Source organism: Salmo trutta, chromosome 28, assembly GCF_901001165.1.
Source record: "Salmo trutta chromosome 28, fSalTru1.1, whole genome shotgun sequence".
In the NCBI taxonomy this organism is placed as follows: Eukaryota; Metazoa; Chordata; class Actinopteri; order Salmoniformes; family Salmonidae; genus Salmo; species Salmo trutta.
In genome coordinates, this window is record NC_042984.1 from 6,314,208 (window position 1) to 6,338,907 (window position 24,700).

The following is a 24,700-nucleotide window of genomic DNA, read 5'->3' on the forward strand; positions in this document are numbered from 1 at the left end:
TTGAAATTGACAGAGACCTTACAGATAATTATATGTGTGGGGTACAGAGATGAGTCATTCAAAAATCATATTAAACACTATTGTTGCAGAGTGAGTCCATGCAACTTGTGACTTAATAAATTCAGGAGTGAAAAAATGTGTTAAGGCTTGCCCTAACAAAGAGGTTAACTAGTTATCAACTGAAGACATTCCAGCTTTTCATTTTTGATGAAAAATTCGATATACATAGTTCCACTTTGACATTATGGGGTATTGTGTGTAGTAGACCAGTAACAAAAAACTCCATTTAATACATGTTCAATTCAGGCTGTAACACAACAAAATGTGGAGAAAGTCAAGAGGTGTGAATACTTTCATTGAAAAACACAGCAGCTTTTAGGCATGTTTTGTATAACAACAAAGTTGGTTCTTTAACAATGGGCTCAATGGAAAATAATGTTTGGTTTCCCCAATTTGTGGGAGTGGTCGAGGGGAATTTCTTCTTATGATATGAATACCGACTCGGAGTATAAATTACAAATACCTTACTTGTCAATCTACAGCGTAATTCATTCATTTACACAATAGACCAACTAATATTTCATAACTGAAATGATAACAGCTGAGTAATGTTAGTGTTGACATTGTTTATCATAAATCTCTCACTGCATTGTTGAATGCAAATCAGCTCGATCAGGTAGCTAGGCTTATATTCTCAAAAAAAGCTGCATTGTAAACAGACAAGATGGGTCTTGTTCTCCTCTGTCTCTCTCTACTGATCCCGTTTCTGCACCTCCTCTGAGGTTTAGCATGAAATAAACACTATTTAACTTCTCAGAGACAGTGTTCTCCATAAGTACGTAGAATGGCCAGCCAAATAGTTAAAGTAGTAGGTGAGGTGTCCCCAGGGGTCCCTAGGGGTCCCGAGTTTGGGAAACACTGGTCTAAGACTATATGGCAAGGATCATTTTCAAGTAAGAGAACATTAAACCTGTCTTCTCTTGAGATTATAAAAGTATTATTGACAGTTTAACTGCAAGATTTGAATCGCCACAATGTTTGTTCTTCAAATTAAATTGCATTCGGAAAGTATCAGACCCATTGACTTTTTCCACAGTGTTACGGTTACAGCCTTATTCTAAAATCAATTAAAAACAGCATTTTCCACCTCATCAATTTACACACAATACCCCATAATGACAAAGCAAAAACAGGTTGATTTGACATGATTTGGAAAGGCACACACCTGTGTGTATAAGGTCACAGTTGACAGTGCATGTCAGTGTAAAACAATGTTCTGAAAGAGCTGCAAAATCTGGACCCCTACAAAATCAGCCAGGCAAGACAATCTGGACCCTTTATTTCTGAAATTGTTGCAACCCCTATTACTAGCCTGTTCAACCTCTTTTGTGTCGTCTGAGATTCCCAAAGATTGGAAAGCAGCTGTGGACATCCCCCTCTTCAAAGGGGGGGACACTCTTGACCCAAACTGCTACAGACCTATATCTATCCTACCCTGCCTTTCTAAAGGTCTTCGAAAGCCAAGTTAACAAACAGATTGCCGACCATTTCGAATCCCACCATACCTTCTCCGCTATGCAATCTGGTTTCAGAGCTGGTCATGGGTGCACCACAGCCACGCTCAAGGTCCTAAACGATATAATAACCGCCATTGATAAGAAACAATACTGTGCAGCTGTATTCATCGACCTGGCTAAGGCTTTCGACTGTCAATCACCACATCCTTATCGGCAGACTCAACAGCCTTGGTTTCTCAAATGATTGCCTTGCCTGGTTCACCAACTACTTCTCCGATAGAGTTCAGTGTGTCAAATCGGAGGGCCTGTTGTCCGGACCTCTGGCAGTCTATGGGGGTGCCACAGGGTTCAATTCTTGGGCTGATTCTCTTCTCTGTATACATCAATGATGTTGCTCTTGCTGCTGGTGAGTCCACAGGCTCAAAGGCAATCACAACAGGCAGACGAAAAATCCGAAAAGTATCAGTAAAGTTCGTAGAAACATGTCAAACGATGTTTATAATCAATCCTCAGGTTGTTTTTAGTCATAATAATCAATAATATTTCAACCGGACAAAAGCTTTGTCAATATAAAAGGAAAACAAGAAAGGCGCGCTCTCGGTCATGCGCATGAAAAACCTCTGGGACACTGCAGTGTCCACTCATTCAGAGTGGTCTTACTCCCTCATTTTTCAGAATACAAGCCTGAAACAATTTCTAAAGACTGTTGACATCTAGTGGAAGCCATAGGTAGTGCAATTTGAGTCCGAAGTCAATGGAATCTGTATAGGCAGTCAATGGAAAACTACAAACAAACAAAAAATCCCACTTCCTGGATGGATTTTTCTCAGGTTTTCCCCTGCCATATCAGTTCTGTTATACTCACAGACATTATTTTAACAGTTTTGGAAACTTTAGAGTGTTTTCTATCCAAATCTACCTAATCTTATATGCATATCCTTGCTTCTGGGCCTGAGTAACAGGCAGTTTACTTTGGGCACGCTTTTCATCCGGAGGTGAAAATAGTGCCCCCTACCCTAGTGAGGTTAAGCACCAGCTGTCAGAGCAGCTCACAGATCACTGCACATAGCCCATCTGTAAATAGCCCGAACAACTACCTCATCCCCTACTGTATTTATTTATCTTGCTCCTTTGCACCCCAGTATTTTTACTTTGCACATTCATCTACTGCACATCTACCATTCCAGTGTTTAATTGGTATATTGTATTTACTTTGCCACCATGGCCAATTTATTGCCTTGCCTCCCTTATCTCACCTCATTTGCACACTTTGTATATAGATGTGTTTTTCTACTGTATTTATTCCATGTGTAACACTGTGTTGTTGTATGTGTCGAACTCCTTTGCTTTATCTTGGCCAGGTCGCAGTTGTAAATTAGAACTTGTTCTCAACTTGCCTACCTGGTAAAATAAAGGTGAAATAAAAATTAAAAAATGACCCTAAGCACACAGCCAAGACAACACAGGAGTGGTTCCGGGACAAGTTTCTGAATGTCCTTGAGTGGCCCAGCCAGAGCCCGGACTTGAACCCGATCAAACATTTCTGGAGAGACCTGAAAATAGCTGCGCAGCGACGCTCCCTATCCAAGAGAGGATATGCAGAGAAGAATGGGAGAAACTCCCCAAATACAGGGGTGGCAAGCTTGTATTGTCATACCCAAGAACACTCGAGGCTGTAATCCCAAAGGTACTTCAACAAAGTACTAAGTACTTATATAAATGTGAAATTTCTTTTCACTACATTTGCAAACATTTCTATAAACCTGTTTTTGCTTTGTAATTATGGGGTATTGTGTGTAGATTGATGAGGGAAAAAACTATTTACCGTAATTTCCGGACTATTAAGCGCACCTGAATATAAGCCACACCCACTGAATTAAAAAAAATATTATTATTTTGAACATAAATAAGCCGCACATGTCTATAAGCCGCAGGTGCCTACCGGTACATTGAAACAAATGAACTTTACACAGGCTTTAACGAAACACGGCTTGTAACAACAACAAAAATAATTGCAGTAAGCTTTAGTTGTCTTTTTGCACTGAGTCAATTCCTCACGCTGCTGTTTCCAACGTCTTATCATCGACTCATTAAGACCAAGCTCCCGTGCAGCAGCTCTATTTCCTTTTCCAACAGCCAGATCAATCGCCTTCAACTTGAAAGCTGCATCATATGCATTTCTCCGTGTCTTTGCCATGATGAGGGTGTGCAACGCCAGGGTTGTGGGTTCGATTCCCACGGGGGGCCAGTATAAAAAAAAAATATGCATGAAATGTATGCATTCACTACTGTAAGTCGCTCTGGATAAGAGCGTCTGCTAAATGACTAAAATGTAAATGTAAATGTAAAATGACTACCGTAATCAGAATGATGGGAAGTTTGAGAGCGCTCGATTTAATCTAAACAGTAAACAAAAAAGTTGTTTGACCTTAACCCGTTCGGCAATTTCATTGGTCTAATGAAAGCTTCATGCTGCCAAAAAACTGAGCACGTCACAGAATGTGTTTTTTTAAAAAAAAATTTATTGAAAGCGGGAAAAATCCATATATTAGCCGCGTCATTGTTTAAGCCGCGAGGTTCAAAGCCTGGGAAAAAAGTTGCGGCTTATAGTCCGGAATTTACCGTAATCAATTTTAGAATAAGACTAACGTAAAGGGGACAGTACTTTCCAAAGGCCCTGTATTTATTTTATTAAAACAGAAAAATTAATTTAAAAAAAGGTTAAATTGAAAAAATAAAGGGTTATATCAATCTTAACTATTAAATCTTTCACATTTTACATAGCCTAAATTAATACAAAATTACCATTAGGTAGGGCCTTATAACATCTGTTATTTTGTTCTTTCCCAAATTCCTTTTAGATTTTCCAGGTTTCCGTTCATCCAATTGTTTTCAGGTTTTCACTCTCAAAAATCACTTTTTTTTCTTTTAACAACTAAATTGGATGTTGTAAGTCCACAACAATGCTTAAAAACACATTAGAGACAACTTTTGAGGTGTGGGGAAAAAAATCTGCGAAATTTTGATTTAGATTTTTAGATTTTTTTATTCTAGCAAGAGACTGTTGTTTAGCGTACATGGTAGAGTTTGCTAAAGAAATACCCACTGGATTGACTAAAATAATCATGATATCATTCTTCCAGGTAAGCAGAGGCTATTTTGTAGTTAACATTAAATTGAGAAGGTTTTTCGGAAAGCCTTTCCATCTACTAGAAGCCAGTCTTCATTAGCATCAATGCTAACAGCTACACAAAGCGGTAAACACACACACACACACACACACACACACACACACACACACACACACACACACACACACACACACACACACACACACACTTCATTTGGCTAAGTGGATTTTTGACTCATCGTTACCACCTACATTACATGGGACGTGCAAATTCACCAGCATCATGCTCGCTTTCTCCCTCTGTGTAAAGAACAATTCAGCAATTCAGTTCCTACTTCCTGCATTGTAAACTGCCAGTGTGTATCTCTGATTACGTGTACATTAAACCAGTTAATAGGCATGAGAAGTGGAAAAGGTGTGTGTGCTAAAATCCTACATCCCAAACTTAGCATTCCTTTCCGCCACCTCTGGTCTCTTGTCCCTCCCACCACTACGGGAAGGCAGCTCCCGCTTAGCCCAGTCAAAGCTCTTCTCTGTCCTGGCACCCCAATGGTGGAACAAGTTTCCTCCTAAAGTCAGGACAGCGTAGTCCCTTGCCCATCTTTCTAAAAACGTCTTAAACCCTACCGCTTTGAAGAGTTTCTTAAACTAACTCTCACGGCACCTCGACTCTCCTCTCCCCCCCTACTAGAAGTGACTTTGCTGATAAATACTTTGTTGAGGGAAAATGTACATCATACGATTGCTTGTCTCACATAGCTATGTTACGATAAATGCACAAATTGTAAGTCGCTCCGGATAAGAGCGTCTGCTAATTGACTAACATGTAAAAAATGTGTGTGTGTGTGTGTGTACACTCTGTCTGTCTGTCCGTGTGTGTCTTACTAGGAGGCAGAGTCATTGAGCTGGTACTCTCTGGAGCGCAGGAAGCAGGTCTGGACACCGCTGTCCGTCCACAGTCTCCGTATCACGCCGGTCAGATCTGATGAGATCACACCCTCTGCCGTTGTACCAGCCAATACAAACAGCTGACGGGCATCGTCCTGGCAACAGAGACATCCCCATTAGAACACTGATTGATTGGTTGATTAAGTTTTAATGTCACGTGCACAAGCACAGTGAAATGCCTTTCTTTGCAAACTAAAACATGCAATTATCAACAACAATGTATTACTAGAAAAAAAACACACGAGAAATAAGAATAAGAAATATGAATACACAAAGTAATAAGTAAGGATATATTTAAAAAGTCAGTTCCAACACCATATTTACATGAAGGGATACTGGAGTGATGGAGGTAGATATGTATAGGGGAAGGGAACAGGGATACTGGAGTGATGGAGGTAGATATGTATAGGGGAAGGATGGAGGTAGATATGTATAGGGGGAAGGATGGAGGTAGATATGTATAGGGGAAGGGAACAGGGATACTGGAGTGATGGAGGTAGATATGTATAGGGGAAGGGAACAGGGATACTGGAGTGATGGAGGTAGATATGTATAGGGGGAAGGAGACAGGGATACTGGAGTGATGGAGGTAGATATGTATAGGGGGAAGGATGGAGGTAGATATGTATAGGGGAAGGGAACAGGGATACTGGAGTGATGGAGGTAGATATGTATAGGGGAAGGGAACAGGGATACTGGAGTGATGGAGGTAGATATGTATAGGGGGAAGGATGGAGGTAGATATGTATAGGGGGAAGGAGACAGGGATACTGGAGTGATGGAGGTAGATATGTATAGGGAGAAGGATGGAGGTAGATATGTATAGGGGTAAGGAGACAGGGATACTGGAGTGATGGAGGTAGATATGTATAGGGAGAAGGATGGAGGTAGATATGTATAGGGGTAAGGAGACAGGGATACTGGAGTGATGGAGGTAGATATGTATAGGGGTAAGGAGACAGGGATACTGGAGTGATGGAGGTAGATATGTATAGGGAGAAGGATGGAGGTAGATATGTATAGGGGTAAGGAGACAGGGATACTGGAGTGATGGAGGTAGATATGTATAGGGGAGTGGGAACAGGGATACTGTAGTGATGGAGGTAGATATGTATAGGGGGAAGGATGGAGGTAGATGTGTATAGGGGGAAGGATGGAGGTAGATATGTATAGGGGGAAGGATGGAGGTAGATATGTATAGGGGGAAGGTGACTAGGCAACAGGATATAAGATAAACAGAGTAGCAGCAGCTTGTATGTGAGTGGGTGTGCAGGTGTGGAGTCAGTATAAATGTATGTGCATATTATGTGTGAGTGAGCATGGAGTGAGTGTTTGTGTTTTGGAGTGACTGTGTGTGTGTGTGTGTGTGTGTGTGTGTGTGTGTGTGTGTGTGTGTGTGTGTGTGTGTGTGTGTGTTGGAGTGACTGTGTGTGTGTGTGTGTGGTCATAACTCTCCTGTGAAAATGTGAAGGATCAGGTTACAGTGTGTCCTCACTATAGTGCCCTCTCTCTCCCCCGCAGAGGGGAAGGTAGAGGGAGGGGACCGCCTTATGGCGGCCGTAAAATACACTGTCTCTACGCTCTGTAGTGTTCGAGACTGGAATGTAAACTGTGGAACACAGAGAGACACTGGGACATCAAAACTTTTGAATAATTGAACAGTATTTCTCTATTCCAAGCAGTTGGAAATGGTCCGTGGACACTTAAGGAACAGTCCTGTCGAGTTTGTTTCATTTGGTGACCTCATTTTTATTTTATTTCACCTTTATTTAACCAGGTAGGCAAGTTGAGAATAAGTTCTCATTTACAACTGCGACCTGGCCAAGATAAAGCAAAGCAGTTCGACAACATACAAAAACACAGAGTTACAGAGTTACAGAGTTACACATGGAGTAAAACAACATACAATCAATGATACAGTAGACAGGGGCGGCAGGTGGCCTAGTGGTTAGAGTGGAGGGGCGGCAGGTAGCCTAGTGGTTAGAGTGTAGGGGCGGCAGGTAGCCTAGTGGTTAGAGTGTAGAGGCAGGTAGCCTAGTGGTTAGAGTGTAGGGGCGGCAGGTAGCCTAGTGGTTAGAGTGTAGGGGCGGCAGGTAGCCTAGTGGTTAGAGTGTAGAGGCAGGTAGACTAAGGGTTATAGTGTAGGGGCGGCAGGGAGCCTAGTGGTTAGAGTGTAGGGGCGGCAGGGAGCCTAGTGGTTAGAGTGTAGGGGCGGCAGGTAGCCTAGTGGTTAGAGTGTAGGGGCGGCAGGTGGCCTAGTGGTTAGAGTGTAGGGGCGGCAGGTGGCCTAGTGGTTAGAGTGTAGGGGCGGCAGGTGGCCTAGTGGTTAGAGTGTGGGGGCGGCAGGTAGCCTAGTGGTTAGAGTGTAGGGGTGGCAGCATGTTCAGTATATTACTAAGCCAACTGACATTTATTTTGGTCTGTCGCCAAGTGAGATCAGAAGACTTGCCTACCAGTTTGCTGTGGCACACCAGCTGAAGTTCGCGCCAATGTGGGCAGAAAAGGCCAGCTCGGGGTGTTTTACAGGCTTCTTAAAGCAACACCCAATGCTATCGCTGAGAAAGACAGAGGCAACTATGCTTGCCAGGACAAGTAGCTTCAACAGAGAAAATGTTCATGCTTCTTCGACAATGTAGCAGAAGTGATACAGAGATATCAAGTTGGACCAGGAGACATATGGAATGTCGATGAAACTGAGGTGACCACTGTACATAAACCTGACAAAGTGGTGGGTTCAAACAAGTAGGGTCACTGACCTCCGCTGAAAGAGGAACCCTCAGAACAGTATACCTCCATATTTTATATTCCCCCCGTGTCAACGTTCGCAATCATTTCCTGATCAACGGGCCACCTGGCCCGAAAAGGAAGGGAAAATCCCTCTGGGTGGATGAAAGATGTGCACTTTGTTGACTTCCTGAAACATTTCATCGAGCATACGAAGTACTCAAAGAAGAAGCCCCGTTTACTCCTTTTGGACAAAACCACGAGTCTCATTGATGGACTCAATTATGCCAAAGAAAATGGCATAATTATGCTGTCATTCCCACCCCATTGCTCTCATCGGCTTCAACCCTTAGACATGTCTGTCTACGGGCCGCTAAAGAGGCACATCAATACAGCGTGTGATTCCAGCCCTGCCAGGCCCCAGCACCATGCCAGCCCTGCCAGGCCCCAGCACCATGCCAGCCCTGCCAGGCCCCAGCACCATGCCAGCCCTGCCAGGCCCCAGCACCATTCCAGCCCTGCCAGGCCCCAGCACCATTCCAGCCCTGCCTAGCACGAGCTCAGACACAGACCTGCCCAGTTCTTATGCCAGCACCAGCTCACCCTTGCCCAGCACTGCCATTGCTGACAGCGGACTACCAACTCCAGAGGACATCCGCCATATCAAAAAGCTGGCCCCCTGAAAACCAGCTTGACAAGGCAGAAAACGGCGCAAAACCGCAATTCTAACTGACACACCAGTGAAGCAGGCACTAGAAATGGAAATGAATAAGGCACAATCTAGCAAAAGGCTGTTTCCGAAGAAAGGGAAACGGGGGGGGGGCCGGGGGTCAAAATCCGGATCAGCAAAGAACAAGCAGCTTGAAGAGTCTTCGTCAGATGAAGAGGAGTGCTTCTGCCTCATCTGTGTGGAGCCATCTTAAAACAGCGTTCCAAAGGAGAATAGGGTGAAGTATGTGAGATGCAACAAATGAGCCCATGATGCTTGCACCTCAGGCCAGGCAATTTATGTGTGCCAGAACTGTGACTCTGAAGATGGGTCTGATTAGTCAGATACGGATGTACGTCGTATAGGCTGTTACAAAACGGTGCATTAGTGTGTTTAAACACCACGTCTGTTTTGTTAAGACTTTAAACATTTAAGCAAGTTATCTGCACCATTACATTCCATAACGATCCCAACAAATACCGTGGATCTATGTGCACGCCAGAGAACGTTCGATTTCAAAGTAAAGTCGCCGTGCCACTTAATGAATGTGTGCTCTGCCAGCATTATTGTTTTGATTGAAAAGGCATGATTGTTTTTATTTAGAGTTCTTTAATGAAGTTGAATTTGGTTTTGAATTTGAAATTAAAAATCAATATGTTGTGTTCTTATTTGTTGATAATCCAAGGTGATAATTTACCCGACGTAGTGTGACAATTTACCCACTGATGGGGCAAATTGTCACAAGTACACTCTCTATTTAACGGTCTACAACTCCGTACTGAAATAAGATATGAAGATGTAATGAATACAAAATGTGCCCAAGACTTCCTTCTTTCATTTGGTATGACATTTATACCATTGTGATGCATTGTGCCCAGTAAATGTTAGACAGCGTGAAAAGTGTGACGACATACCTCGCTCTCCCCTACTCTGAAGTATCCATTATAACAACCTACAACTCCGACGGACTCTGATCTCTGGTGGACAAACCTGAGGCTTTCTGTCAAATGACTATCCAGTAGACGGACCGGCGATCGCAGAGGGAGACAACCAAAACATACTCGTAAATATGTAAATTGCAATTTATTATCGAACTAATGGTTGTTAATGTTCAAAGTATTAGCAATTTCCATGAGTGTAGTTATCAGCTCTGAGTTTCCTGCTCTTGAGCTGTCCCCCACCCCTTTCCTTTGTCTACCAAGCCGTCATATAGGCTTAGCCCACCAGGGACTTTTCTATCATGTCAGATACCAATGTATGGCCTATTTGTGTGTGTGTGTGTTTATGTAATTAAGCTAGTTAGTAAATAAATCATTAAAACTATTTGTATATCACTGATTCATGATCTAGGCTAGGGTTCGTGAAGATATCCAAGGGTTTGAGACATTCAGAATATGACTGATGAGGTAATAATAAATTAATAAGTGACTGTAGTCGATAAGATATGAAAATATCTGAAGAGAGTTAAATTCGGGAAATTGACACTCTAAACAACATGTTCCCGTGGTGCCCCGACTTCCTTGTTAAAGTTGCATCATTAGTTTAATGACGTAATTACAATTACACAGAGAATTGATGTGATAATATACAGTCTTCACATTTAATGATAGTCAACGCTACGACAGTGTGTTGGAGTGACAGTGTGTGTGCGTGTTGGGATGACTGTATGTATGTATGTATGTATGTGCGTGTTGGGATGACTGTATGTATGTATGTATGTATGTATGTGCGTGTTGGGATGACTGTATGTATGTATGTATGTATGTGCGTGTTGGGATGACTGTATGTATGTATGTATGTATGTGCGTGTTGGGATGACTGTATGTATGTATGTATGTATGTATGTGCGTGTTGGGATGACTGTATGTATGTATGTATGTATGTATGTGCGTGTTGGGATGACTGTATGTATGTATGTATGTATGTATGTGCGTGTTGGGATGACTGTATGTATGTATGTATGTATGTATGTGCGTGTTGGGATGACTGTATGTATGTATGTATGTATGTATGTGCGTGTTGGGATGACTGTATGTATGTATGTATGTATGTATGTGCGTGTTGGGATGACTGTATGTATGTATGTATGTATGTATGTGCGTGTTGGGATGACTGTATGTATGTATGTATGTATGTATGTGCGTGTTGGGATGACTGTATGTATGTATGTATGTATGTATGTGCGTGTTGGGATGACTGTATGTATGTATGTATGTATGTATGTGCGTGTTGGATGACTGTATGTATGTATGTATGTATGTATGTGCGTGTTGGGATGACTGTATGTATGTATGTATGTATGTATGTATGTGCGTGTTGGGATGACTGTATGTATGTATGTATGTATGTATGTATGTGCGTGTTGGGATGACTGTATGTATGTATGTATGTATGTATGTATGTGCGTGTTGGGATGACTGTATGTATGTATGTATGTATGTATGTATGTGCGTGTTGGGATGACTGTATGTATGTATGTATGTATGTATGTATGTGCGTGTTGGGATGACTGTATGTATGTATGTATGTATGTATGTATGTGCGTGTTGGGATGACTGTATGTATGTATGTATGTATGTATGTATGTGCGTGTTGGGATGACTGTATGTATGTATGTATGTATGTATGTATGTGCGTGTTGGGATGACTGTATGTATGTATGTATGTATGTATGTATGTGCGTGTTGGGATGACTGTATGTATGTATGTATGTATGTATGTATGTGCGTGTTGGGATGACTGTATGTATGTATGTATGTATGTATGTATGTGCGTGTTGGGATGACTGTATGTATGTATGTATGTATGTATGTATGTGCGTGTTGGGATGACTGTATGTATGTATGTATGTATGTATGTATGTGCGTGTTGGGATGACTGTATGTATGTATGTATGTATGTATGTATGTGCGTGTTGGGATGACTGTATGTATGTATGTATGTATGTATGTATGTGCGTGTTGGGATGACTGTATGTATGTATGTATGTATGTATGTATGTGCGTGTTGGGATGACTGTATGTATGTATGTATGTATGTATGTATGTGCGTGTTGGGATGACTGTATGTATGTATGTATGTATGTATGTGCGTGTTGGGATGACTGTATGTATGTATGTATGTATGTATGTGCGTGTTGGGATGACTGTATGTATGTATGTATGTATGTATGTATGTGCGTGTTGGGATGACTGTATGTATGTATGTATGTATGTATGTATGTGCGTGTTGGGATGACTGTATGTATGTATGTATGTATGTATGTATGTATGTGCGTGTTGGGATGACTGTATGTATGTATGTATGTATGTATGTATGTGCGTGTTGGGATGACTGTATGTATGTATGTATGTATGTGCGTGTTGGGATGACTGTATGTATGTATGTATGTATGTGCGTGTTGGGATGACTGTATGTATGTATGTATGTATGTGCGTGTTGGGATGACTGTATGTATGTATGTATGTATGTATGTGCGTGTTGGGATGACTGTATGTATGTATGTATGTATGTATGTGCGTGTTGGGATGACTGTATGTATGTATGTATGTATGTATGTGCGTGTTGGGATGACTGTATGTATGTATGTATGTATGTATGTGCGTGTTGGGATGACTGTATGTATGTATGTATGTATGTATGTGCGTGTTGGGATGACTGTATGTATGTATGTATGTATGTGCGTGTTGGGATGACTGTATGTATGTATGTATGTATGTGCGTGTTGGGATGACTGTATGTATGTATGTATGTATGTGCGTGTTGGGATGACTGTATGTATGTATGTATGTATGTGCGTGTTGGGATGACTGTATGTATGTATGTATGTATGTGCGTGCGTGTTGGGATGACTGTATGTATGTATGTATGTATGTATGTGCGTGCGTGTTGGGATGACTGTATGTATGTATGTATGTATGTATGTGCGTGCGTGTTGGGATGACTGTATGTATGTATGTATGTATGTGCGTGCGTGTTGGGATGACTGTATGTATGTATGTATGTATGTATGTGCGTGTTGGGATGACTGTATGTATGTATGTATGTATGTATGTGCGTGTTGGGATGACTGTATGTATGTATGTATGTATGTATGTGCGTGTTGGGATGACTGTATGTATGTATGTATGTATGTATGTGCGTGTTGGGATGACTGTATGTATGTATGTATGTATGTATGTGCGTGTTGGGATGACTGTATGTATGTATGTATGTATGTATGTGCGTGTTGGGATGACTGTATGTATGTATGTATGTATGTGCGTGTTGGGATGACTGTATGTATGTATGTATGTGCGTGTTGGGATGACTGTATGTATGTATGTATGTATGTATGTGCGTGTTGGGATGACTGTATGTATGTATGTATGTATGTGCGTGTTGGGATGACTGTATGTATGTATGTATGTATGTGCGTGTTGGGATGACTGTATGTATGTATGTATGTATGTGCGTGTTGGGATGACTGTATGTATGTATGTATGTATGTGCGTGTTGGGATGACTGTATGTATGTATGTATGTATGTGCGTGTTGGGATGACTGTATGTATGTATGTATGTGCGTGTTGGGATGACTGTATGTATGTATGTATGTGCGTGTTGGGATGACTGTATGTATGTATGTATGTGCGTGTTGGGATGACTGTATGTATGTATGTATGTGCGTGTTGGGATGACTGTATGTATGTATGTATGTGCGTGTTGGGATGACTGTATGTATGTATGTGCGTGTTGGGATGACTGTATGTATGTATGTATGTATGTATGTGTGTATGTATGTGTGTGTGTGTGTGTGTGTGTGTGTGTGTGTGTGTGTGTGTGTGTGTGTGTGTGTGTGTGTGTGTGTGTGTGTGTGTGTGTGTGTGTGTGTGTTTTGGAGTGACAGTGTGTATGAGTGTGTAGGGCCCTGTGAGTGTGCATAGAAACAAGTGTGCAAATATTGAAATAAAAAAGTCAATAAAAGATACGAGGTAAACTCAGTCAGTGTAGCTATTTTGTTAGCTATTTATCAGTCGTATTGCTTGGGGACAGAAGCTGTTCAAGAGCTTGTTGGTGTCAGACTTGATGCACCGGTACCTCCTGCCGTGCAGCAGCAGCGAAAAGAGTCTATGGCTTTGGGTGGTTGGGGTCTTGGGTGGTTGGGGTCTTGGGTGGTTGGGGTCTTGGGTGGTTGGGGTCTTGGGTGGTTGGGGTCTTGGGTGATTGGGGTCTTGGGTGGTTGGGGTCTTGGGTGGTTGGGGTCTTTGACGATTTTCCAGACCTTCTTTTCACACCGCCTGGTATAGAGGTCCTGGATGGCAGGAAGCTCCACCCCAGTGATGTACTGGGCTGTCCACACAACCCTATGTAGGGGCCATGCAATCGAGGGCCGGTGCTATTGCCATACCAAGCAGACTGATGCAGCCAGTCAATATGTTCTCAATTCTACCGTTGTCGAACCTTTTGAGGATTGGAGGGACCATGCCAAGCTTTTTCAACCTCCTGTGGGGGAAAAGGCACTGTCGTGCCTTCTTCACGACTGTGTGTGTGTGTGTTTGGACCATTTTAAGCCTTTAGTGATTTGGACACCGAGGAACTTGAAGCTGCTCCACTGTCGCCCTGTTGAAGTGGATGGAGGCGATCCTAAGCTTGATGACGAGCTTGGAGGGGATAACGGTGTTGAACGCTGAGCCGTAGTCAATGAACAGCAATTATCACTGATAAATTGACCAGTGTTTCCCCCAAATGGATTCTGGAGCCAGTTCCAGATACTTAAAATATATTCAAGAACAACCCAACCCCTTGATTCAGCTAGTCTAGAATACATAGAACAAGTGGAACACAGAGACAGAACAATATGCCTACCGCTCGTGTGGCGTCCCCAAAGTCTATCTTTAGGCGTCCCATGGCTCTGATGATGGCGATGATAGACTGGATAGTGTTGCTGTACACCACCACTCTGTACTGTTTACACTCCTCCTCAGAGTAGCCAGCCTCATGGATGATCCTGAATGGGAGGACATAGAGGTTGATCTTTTAAGATTTTCAGATCAGACCTGGGTTTCTAATACATGAAATATTATTTAAAAAAATACTCTGTTGCGCTTGTTTAATAAACCAATAGAAAAAGTCCCAAAACTGCAGAAACTTCCCATCTGGCAGACTCAAGAAAACACTTAAAGTATTTGAAAGGATTTTTTTCAAGTATTTGAGCCTAGATCTGTTTCAGATCAACCCAAGTAACATTTAATGCTTCACAGAAGTCACTGGGTGTATTCCAATATCAATATCCACTTAGCATGAAGGAATGGATTAGGCATTCTCACTCTGTGGTGAGGACATTGGATCACAGCCACTCTCTAATAAAGGCAACCCGGATCAAGAACGGGACAACATTCAGGATGATCTTTTCGATTTCAGATAAAAACAAGTAGGGTAGCGACTTTTCCAAAGTTCCTGGTTTGCAGAAATCTTGGTTGGTGAATTCTCTTCTTATTCCAGTAATTCTTCAACTGGGATATCTGGAAATAAACCTAGTCATTTTAGGGAAGGTTTCTGGAATTCAAGTTACAGGTATTGGCTTCACAGAAGTCTCTAGTCTAAGGGATGACTGAAATGTCCCTGTATGTGTGGACATTTAGGACAAGACATTTCAAAAACCAATCAACTTTTAATAGCATGGCGAATTGTGCATGAGTGACGAGGCGTGGGCTTTCTTAATGTGGGAATCCAGGGTTGGGATTCTATTCAGGCCATGCCAGGCTAGCATCTGTGGCCATTGTTTAGTTTGTTATGTAATGGGTGCTTCCTTCATCCGCGCTCTGCCTGAGCAGTGCCATGTTAAATGAGGATAGCGTCTCTATATGCATACACAGAACACAGTCACACGCACAAACAAACACACACACACAAAACAAACACAGACTGACAGAGCTGAACTCAGCTGTCGATGCCGATTGTCCCTGAACCATTAAGCCCTCACAAAATACTGTACTGCATATTCCGAATGCCATTTTTATCAGTCAACTGTTTGATAAGTTAAAATGATCCGTTACACAACTTATTAAAATGTCATCACCAGAAATGGTAACAGTAACCTTTGATGTGGCTCATACAAGTTTGTTAGAATTCAGTTTGGACTGCAACATGCTACCATCGTGGTCTTTGCGAGTTTGATAGAATTCCATTTGGGCTGCAACTAGAGCTGAGCGATTAACTATTTTTTTCCCTCTGATAATTAAACAACTAAAGTGACCGATTCAATTACTTGAATTCCATTTAGTTCATTTTTTTCCTGAGCTCAACGCACCGTTGACAAATCCTATCAAGCACGAGAGACATCACATCAAGAATGGACTGTGGGACGCTCTAGGGAGTTGTAGTTTTCAATAGGCAAATACTCAACCTAGTTCAGCTCAGAAAACATTGTAATTAACAACAATGAGCAGAATCCATTGTTCTTATTCTTCCCGGCACAGCACAACGACCCCATGAGAGAGAAATGTACACAACACAGCAAACGAGAGGGATAGAGACAGTTCAGGAGGTATAGCTCTACTAACCGATTGATAGTTGTAGCAGTCTTGAAACGATGTCTTATCTACTTTGAAGAACTATTAAAACGGTGATTTCATCAAACAGGTCTGCAGCACGGGCAGCTGTGACAACCCAATGACCACAGGCTAGGCTTTTCGCTAGTCAAGGTGAGCTTGGCTCGTTGGGGAGCACAGAGAAAGTTAGACCAGAATTAAACATTATGAGAACAGATTATTGTATGGGGGAAAACATTAAGACCCTTATCTACTACTTCCATGACAGACTGACCAGGTGAATCCAGGTAAATGCTATTCAGAGGGTAAATGGGCAAGACAAAAAAAATGTAAGTTGCCTTTGAACGGGGTATGGTAGTAGTTAGGTGTCAGGCACGCGGGTTTGAGTCAAGAACTGCAACGCTACTGGGTTTTTCACGCTCAACAGTTTCCCATGTGTATCAAGAATGGTCTACCACCCAAAGTACAGTACCAGTCAAAAGTTTGGACACACCTACTCGGTGACCTCACCTGGCTTAACTGGTGCCTCTAGAGACAAAACCTCTCTCATCGTCATTCAATGCCTAGGTTTACCTCCACTGTACTCAAATCCTACCATAACCTCGTCTCTACATTATGGTGGCTTAGGAAGGCCACCAAAAATGTCCATCCCCAACTACAACATCTTCCGACAAGATAGAACTGCCAAAGGGGGCGGAGTTGCAATCTACTGCAGAGATAGCCTACTGAGTTCTGTCATACTATCCAGTTTTGTGCCCAAACAATTTGAGCTTCTACTTTTAAAAATCCAACTTTCCAGAAACAAGTCTCTCAATGTTGCCGCTTGTTATAGACCCCCTACGGTCCCCAACTGTGTACCATATGGACACCATATGTGAATTGATTGAAGATAGATGGGGGGCAGAGTTCGTACTGTTAGGTGACCTAAACTGCGATATGCTTAACACCCCGGCCATCCTACAATCTAAGCTAGATGCCCTCAATCTCACACAAATTCTTAAGGAACCTACCAGGTACAACCCTAAATCCGTAACCATGGGCACCCTCTTAGATATCATCCTTACCAACTTACCCTCTAAATAGACCTCTGCTGTCTTCAACCAGGATCTCACCGATCACTGCCTCATTGCCTGCCTGCGTGATGGGTCCGCGGTCAAACGACCACCCCTCATCACTGTCAAACGCTCCCTAAAACACTTCAGCGAGCAGGCCTTTCTAATCGACCTGGCCTGGGTATCCTGGCAGGATATTGACCTCATCCCGTCAGTTGAGGATGCCTGTTTGCTCTTCAAAAGTGCTTTCCTCGCCATCTTAAATAAGCATGCCCCATTCAAAAAATGAAGACCTAAGAACAAATATAGACCTTGGTTCACCCCAGACTTAACTGCCCTTGAACAGCACAAAAACATCCTGTGGCGTTCTGCATTAGCATCGAATAGCCCCCGCGACATGCAACTTTTCAGGGAAGTCAGGAACCAATATACTCAGTCAGTTAGTTCAAACAGAAATTTGCATCCTGTAGCACTAATTCAAAAAAGTTTTGGGACACTAAAGTCCATGGAAGATAAGAGCACATTCTCCCAGCTGCCCACTGCACTGAGGCAAGGAAACACTGTCACCACCAATAAATCTACGATAATTGATCATTTCAATAAGCATTTTTCTATGGCTGGCCATGCTTTCCACCTGGCTACCCCTACCCCGGCCAACATCTCAGCACCCCTTGCAGAAACTTGTTCAAGCCCCCCCCCTGCTTCTCTTTCACCCAAATCCAGACAGCTGATGATCTGAAAGAGCTGCAAAATCTGTATCCCTACAAATCAGCTGGGCTAGACAATCTGGACCCTCTCTTTCTAAAATGACCCGCCGAAATTGTTGCAACCCCTATTACTAGCCTATTCAACCACTCTTTCGTATCGTCTGAGATCCACAAAGATTGGAAAGATGCCGCGGTCATCCCCCTCTTCAAAGGGGGAGACACTCTAGACCCAAACTGTTATAGACCTACATCCATCCTGCCCTGCATTTCTAAAATCTTCGAAAGCCAAGTTAACAAACAGATCACCGACCATTTCAAATCCCACCGTACCTTCTCCACTATGGAATCTGGTTTCCGAGCTGGTCATGGGTGCACCTCAGCCACGCTCAAGGTCCTAAACGATATAACAGCCATTGATAAGAGACAATACTGTGCAGCTGTATTTCTCAAGTGACTGCCGACTCTTTTCTCTGTATATATCAATGATGTTGCTCTTGGTGCTGGTGATTCTCTGATACACCTCCACGCAGACGACACCATTCTTCCACTGGATGTCAACAGTCTTTATAAATTGGTTGATGTTTTTCTTTAGAGAAATGAAGAAGTACGGCAGTTCAGAACGAGGGTCCAGCCGAGTGCTCTCTAATGTTTTGATGCGCGCTCCAGGTCACGCGCTTCACGTTGTTTTTATCCGGTATTGAACACCGTTTATCACGTCTTAAATTTTATCTATTATTTACGTTAAAAAAATACCTAAAGTTGTATTAGGAAAGTTGTTTCAAATGTTTGGACAGCGGTTACAGGTAACTTATGAGATATTTTGTAGTCATGCTGGGCGAGTTGGAACCGGTGTTTTTCTGAATCAAATGTGCCAAATAAATTGACATTTTGAAGATATAACGACAGAATTAATCAAACAAAAGGACCATTTGTGATGTTTATGGGACATATTGGAGTGCCAACAGAAGAAGTTCTTCAAAAAGGTAAGGCATGAATTAAATCGTTATTTCTGACTTTTGTGTTGCGCCTGGCGGGTTGAAATCTGATTTTCATGTGTTGGTATGCTGGGCGCTGTCCTAAGATAATCGCATGGTTTGCTTTCGCCGTAAAGCCTTTTTGAAATCTGACACGGTGGATAGATTAATGAGAAGTTAAGCTTTAATTTGGTGTGTTGCACTTGTGAATGTATGAAAGTTAAATATTTGTAATATTCTTTTTGAATTTGGTGCTCTGCCATTTCACCGGATGTTGTCAAATCGATCCCGTTAACAGGATTTGAGCCCAAAGAAGTTAAAAAACCTCCAAATGAGCTTCAATGCCATACAACACTCCTTCCGTGGCCTCCAACTGCTTTTAAAATGCTAGTAAAACTAAATGCATGCTTCAACCGATTGTTGCCCGCACCCACCCGCATCACTACTCTGGACGGTTCTGACTTGGAATATGTGGACAACTACAAATACCTATGTGTCTGGTTAGACTGTAAACTCTCCTTCCAGACTCACATTAAGCATCTCCAATCCAAAATTAAATCTAGAATCGGCTTCCTATTTCGCAACAAAGGATCCTTCACTCATGCTGCCAAACATACCCTTGTAAAACTGACTATCCTACCGATCCTTGACTTCGGCGATGTCATTTACAAAATAGCCCCCAACACTCTACTCAGCAAACTGGATGTAGTCTATCACAGTGCCATCTGTTTTGTCACCAAAGCCCCATATACTACCCACCACTGCGACCTGTATGCTCTCATTAGCTGGCCCTCACTACATATTCGTTGCCAAACCCACTGGCTCCAGGTCATCTATAAGTCTTTGCTAGGTAAAGCCCCACCTTATCTCAGCTCACTGGTCACCATAGCAACATCCACCCGTAGTACGCGCTCCAGAAGGTATATTTCACTGGTCATCCCCAAAGCCAACACTTCCTTTGGCCGCCTTTCCTTCCAGTTCTCTGCTGCCAATGACTGGAACGAATTGCAAAAATCACTGAAGCTGGAGTCTTATATCTCCCTCTATAACTTTAAGCATCAGCTGTCAGAGCAGTTTACCGATCAATGTTCCTGTACACAGCCAATCTGTAAATAGCCCACCCAACTACCTCATCCCCATACTGTTATTTATCCTCTTGCTTTTTTGCACCCCAGTATCTCTACTTGCACATCATCATCTGCACATCTATCACTCCAGTGTTAATGCTAAATTGTAATTATTCCACCTCTATGGCCTACTTATTGCCTTACCTCTCTACTCTTCTACATTTGCACACACTGTACATAGATTTATCTATTGTGTTATTGACTACGTTTGTTGATATGTAACTCTGTGTCATTGTTTTTGTCACACTACTTTGCTTTATCTTGGCCAGGTCACAATTGTAAATGAGAACTTATTCTCAATTGGCCTACCTGGTTAAATAAAGGTGAAATAAAATAAAAATATATATATATATATATATAAAAAGGGTTTTTATTTTTACTATTTTCTACATTGTTGAATAATAGTGAAACCATCAAAACTAGGAAATAACACATATGGAATCATGTAGTAACCAAAGAAGTTTTAAAGATTCTTCAAAGTAGCCACCCTTTGCCTTGATGACAGCTTTGCACACACTTTGATTCTCTCAACCAGCTTCATGAAGTAGTCACATGGAATCCATATCAGTTAACAGGTGTGCCTTGTTAAAAGTTAATTTGTGGAATTTCTTTCTTTCTTAAAGTGTTTGAGCCAATCAGTTGTGCTGTGACAAGGTAGGGGTGGTATACAGAAGATAGGGCTATTTGGTAATATACCAAGTCCATATTATGGTAAGAACAGCTAAAATAAGCAAAGAGAAACGACAGTCCATATTACTTTAAGACATGAAGGTCAGTCAATGCGGAAAATTTCAAGAACTTTGAAAGTTTCTTCAAGTGCAGTCGCAAAAACCATCAAGTACTGATAGAACTGGCTCTCATGAGAACTGCCACAGGAAAGGAAGACCCAGAGTTACCTCTGCTGCAGAGGATAAGTTCATTAGAGTTACCAGCCTCAGAAATTGCATCTCAAATAAATGCTTCAGAGTTCAAGTAACAGACACATTTCAACATCAACTGTTCAGAGGAGACCGCGTGAATCAGGCCTTCATGATCAAATTGCTTCAAAGAAACCACTACTTAAAGGACACCAATAATAAGAAGAGACTTGCTTGGGCCAAGAAACACGACCAATGGACGTTAGACCAGTGGAAATCTGTCCTTTGGTCTGATGAGTCCAAATTTGAGAGTTTTGGTTCCAACTGTCTTTGTGAGGCACAGAGTACGTAAACGGATGATCTCTGCATGTGTGGTTCCCACTGTGAAGCATGGAGGAGGTGGTGTGATGGTGGGGGTGCTTTGCTGGTGACACTGTCAGTGATTTATTTAGAATTCAAGGCACACTTAACCAGCATGGCTACCAAAGCATTCTGCAGCGATACGCCATCCCATCTGGTTTGCGCTTAGTGGAACAATCATTTGTTTTTCAACAGGACAATGACCCAACACACCTCCAGGCTGTGTAAGGGCTATTTGACCAAGAAGGAGTATGATGGAGTGATGCATGAGTTGGACCGCAGAGTGAAGAAAAAGAAGCCAACAAGTTCTCAGCATGTGGGAACTCCTTCAAGACTGTTGGAAAAGCATTCCAGATGAAGCTCATTGAGAGAATGCCAAGAGTGTGCAAGGCTGTTATCAAATACATTTTGATTTGTTTAACACTTTTTTGGTTACTACATGATTCCATGTGTTATTTCATAGTTTATGTCTCCACTATTATTTCACAATGTAGAAAATCTTAACTATAAAGAAAAACCCTTGAATGAGTATGTGTCCAAACTGTTGACAGGTACTGTACATCCAGACAACTGTGGGAAACATTGGGTAAGCGTTTCACAGGGATACTCGACACCTTGTAGAGTCCATGCCCCGACCAATTGAAGCTGTTCTTAGGGCAAAAGGGGGTGCAACTCAATATTACACTGAACAAAAATATAAACACAACATGTAAAGTGCTGGTCCCGTGTTTCATGAGCTGAAATAAAAGATCACAGAAATGTTCCATATGCACAAAAACTTATTTCTCAAAAATGTGTTTACATTCCTGTTAGTTCACGTTTCTCCTATGCCAAGATAATCATCCACCTAACAGGTGATTAAACAGCATGCACATTACACAGGTGCACCTTGTGCTGGGGACAATAAAAGGCCACTAAAATGTGCAGTTTTGTCACAAAACACAATGCCACAGATGTCTCAAGTTGAGGGAGCAATGTGAATGCTGACTACAGGAATGTCCACTAGAGTTGTTGACAGAGAATTTTATGTTTATTTTTCTACCATAAGCTGCCTCTAATGTTGTTTAAGAGAATTTGGCAGTACGTCCAACCGGCCTCACAACCGCAGACCACGTGTAACCACACCAGCCGAGGACCTCCACATGCAGTTTCTTCACCTTCGAGATCGTCTGAAACCAGCCACCTGTACAGCTGATGAAACTGTGGGTTTGCACAACTGAATCATTTCCGCACAAACTGTCAGAAACAGTCTCAGGGAAGCTCATCTGCATGCTCGTCGTCCTCACCAGGGCTTAACCGACTTCAGTGGGCAAATGCTCACCTTTGATGGCCACTGGCACGCTGTAGAAGTGTGCTCTTCATGGATGAATCTGGGTTTCAACTGTACCGGGCAGATGGCAGACAGCATGTATGGTGTCGTGTGGGCGAACGGTTTGCTAATGTGCCCCACACCATGAGTGCCCCATGGTGGTGGTGGGGTTATGGTATGGGCAGGCATAAGCTACGAACAACAAACACAATTGAATTTTATCGATGGCAATTTGAATGCACAGATATACAGTGACAAGATCCTGAAGCCCATTGTCGTGCCATTCATCCACCGCCATCACCTCATGTTTCAGCATGATAATACACAGCCCCAATTCCTGGAAGCTGAAAATGTCACAGTTCTTCCATGGCCTGCATACTCACCAGATATGTGAGGAGTGGGGCAACATTCCACAGGCCACCATCAACAGCATGATCAACTCTATGTGAGGTAGATGTGTCATGCTGCATGAGGCTAATGGTGGTAACACCAGATACTGACTGGTTTTCTGATCCGCGCCACTACCTTTTTTTTCTTTTTTTAACAGTTATCTGTGACAAACAGAAGCATATCTGTATTCCCAGTCATGTGAAATCCATAGATTACGCCTAATGAATGTATTTACATTTACTGATTTCCTTATATGAACTGTAACTCAGTAAAATCTTTGAAATTGTTGCATGTTGTGTTTATATTTATATTTTTGTTCAGTGTAGGAAGGTGTTCCTAATGTTTTGAAAACTCAGCGCACGAACGTTTAAGAGATACATTTTAAAACTCAATTCTATTGAGAAACTAATGAATTAAAGTTTTTGTTCATGTAAATATCTTAAAATGTAGAGATTTTAAAGTTTGTGTTTATATTTATATTTTTGTTCAGTGTAGGAAGGTGTTCCTAATGTTTTGAAAACTAAGAGAGAAATTTTAAAACATCAAATTCTATTGAGAAACTAATGAATTTAAGTTTTTGTTTATGTAAATATCTTAAAATGTAGAGATTTTAAGGTTTGTGTCATTAGATTTGGGGTGGGATCACAAGACATTTAAGGGCAAAAAAAAAAAATGGGGTCCCAATAAATTCTGGCGGGAAAAAAAAAAATGGGGTCCCCGCTGAAAACGTTTGAATACCACTGCATTAGATGGTTGTCTAAGATATTGAATAATAAAGTCATAAACAAAATGTATATATACACTCAGTGGCGAGTATATTAGGTACACTCATCCAGTAACAGGTCGGACCCCCCTTTGCCTCCAGAACAGCATGGAAACGTTGCTCAATGTGTATCAAGGGACCTCTCGTGTGCCAGGAAAACATTCCTCACAACATTACACCAACAGCCTGTACCTCCGACACTAGACAGGATAGGGCCACGGACTCATGCAGTTTATGGCAAATCCTGTCATCAGCATGACACAACAGGAACTGGGATTCGTCAAACAAGGCAATGTTTTTCCACTCCTTAATTGTCCAGTGTTTGTGATCGTGTACCCACTGGAACTGCTTCTTCTTCTTCTTGTTTCTAGCTGATAGGAGTGGAACCCGGTGTGGTCGTCTGCTGTAACAGCCCATCCGTGACGAGGACCAACGAGTTGTGTGTTCCAAAATGCCATTCTGCACACCACTGTGGTACTGCGCCGTTATTTGTCTGTTTGTGGCCCGCCTGTTAGCTTGAACGATTCTTGCCATTCTCCTTGGACCTCTCTCATCAACTAGCTGTTTTCGCCCACAGGACTGCCGCTGACTGGATGTTTTTTT

General features: G+C 42.2%; 1 protein-coding gene across 1 annotated transcript in view; it reads right to left on the reverse strand.

The window, feature by feature from the left end:
* Positions 1-24,700, reverse strand: part of LOC115165324 (guanine nucleotide-binding protein G(k) subunit alpha) — a 75,073-nt gene that overhangs the window by 29,746 nt on the left and 20,627 nt on the right. The window contains exons 3-4 of the mRNA XM_029718394.1: positions 14,874-15,015; positions 5,533-5,690 (exon numbers count right to left, since the gene is read on the reverse strand). Of these exons, the coding sequence (XP_029574254.1) occupies positions 5,533-5,690; positions 14,874-15,015 (300 nt within the window). The remainder of the gene's footprint in view (positions 1-5,532; positions 5,691-14,873; positions 15,016-24,700) is intronic.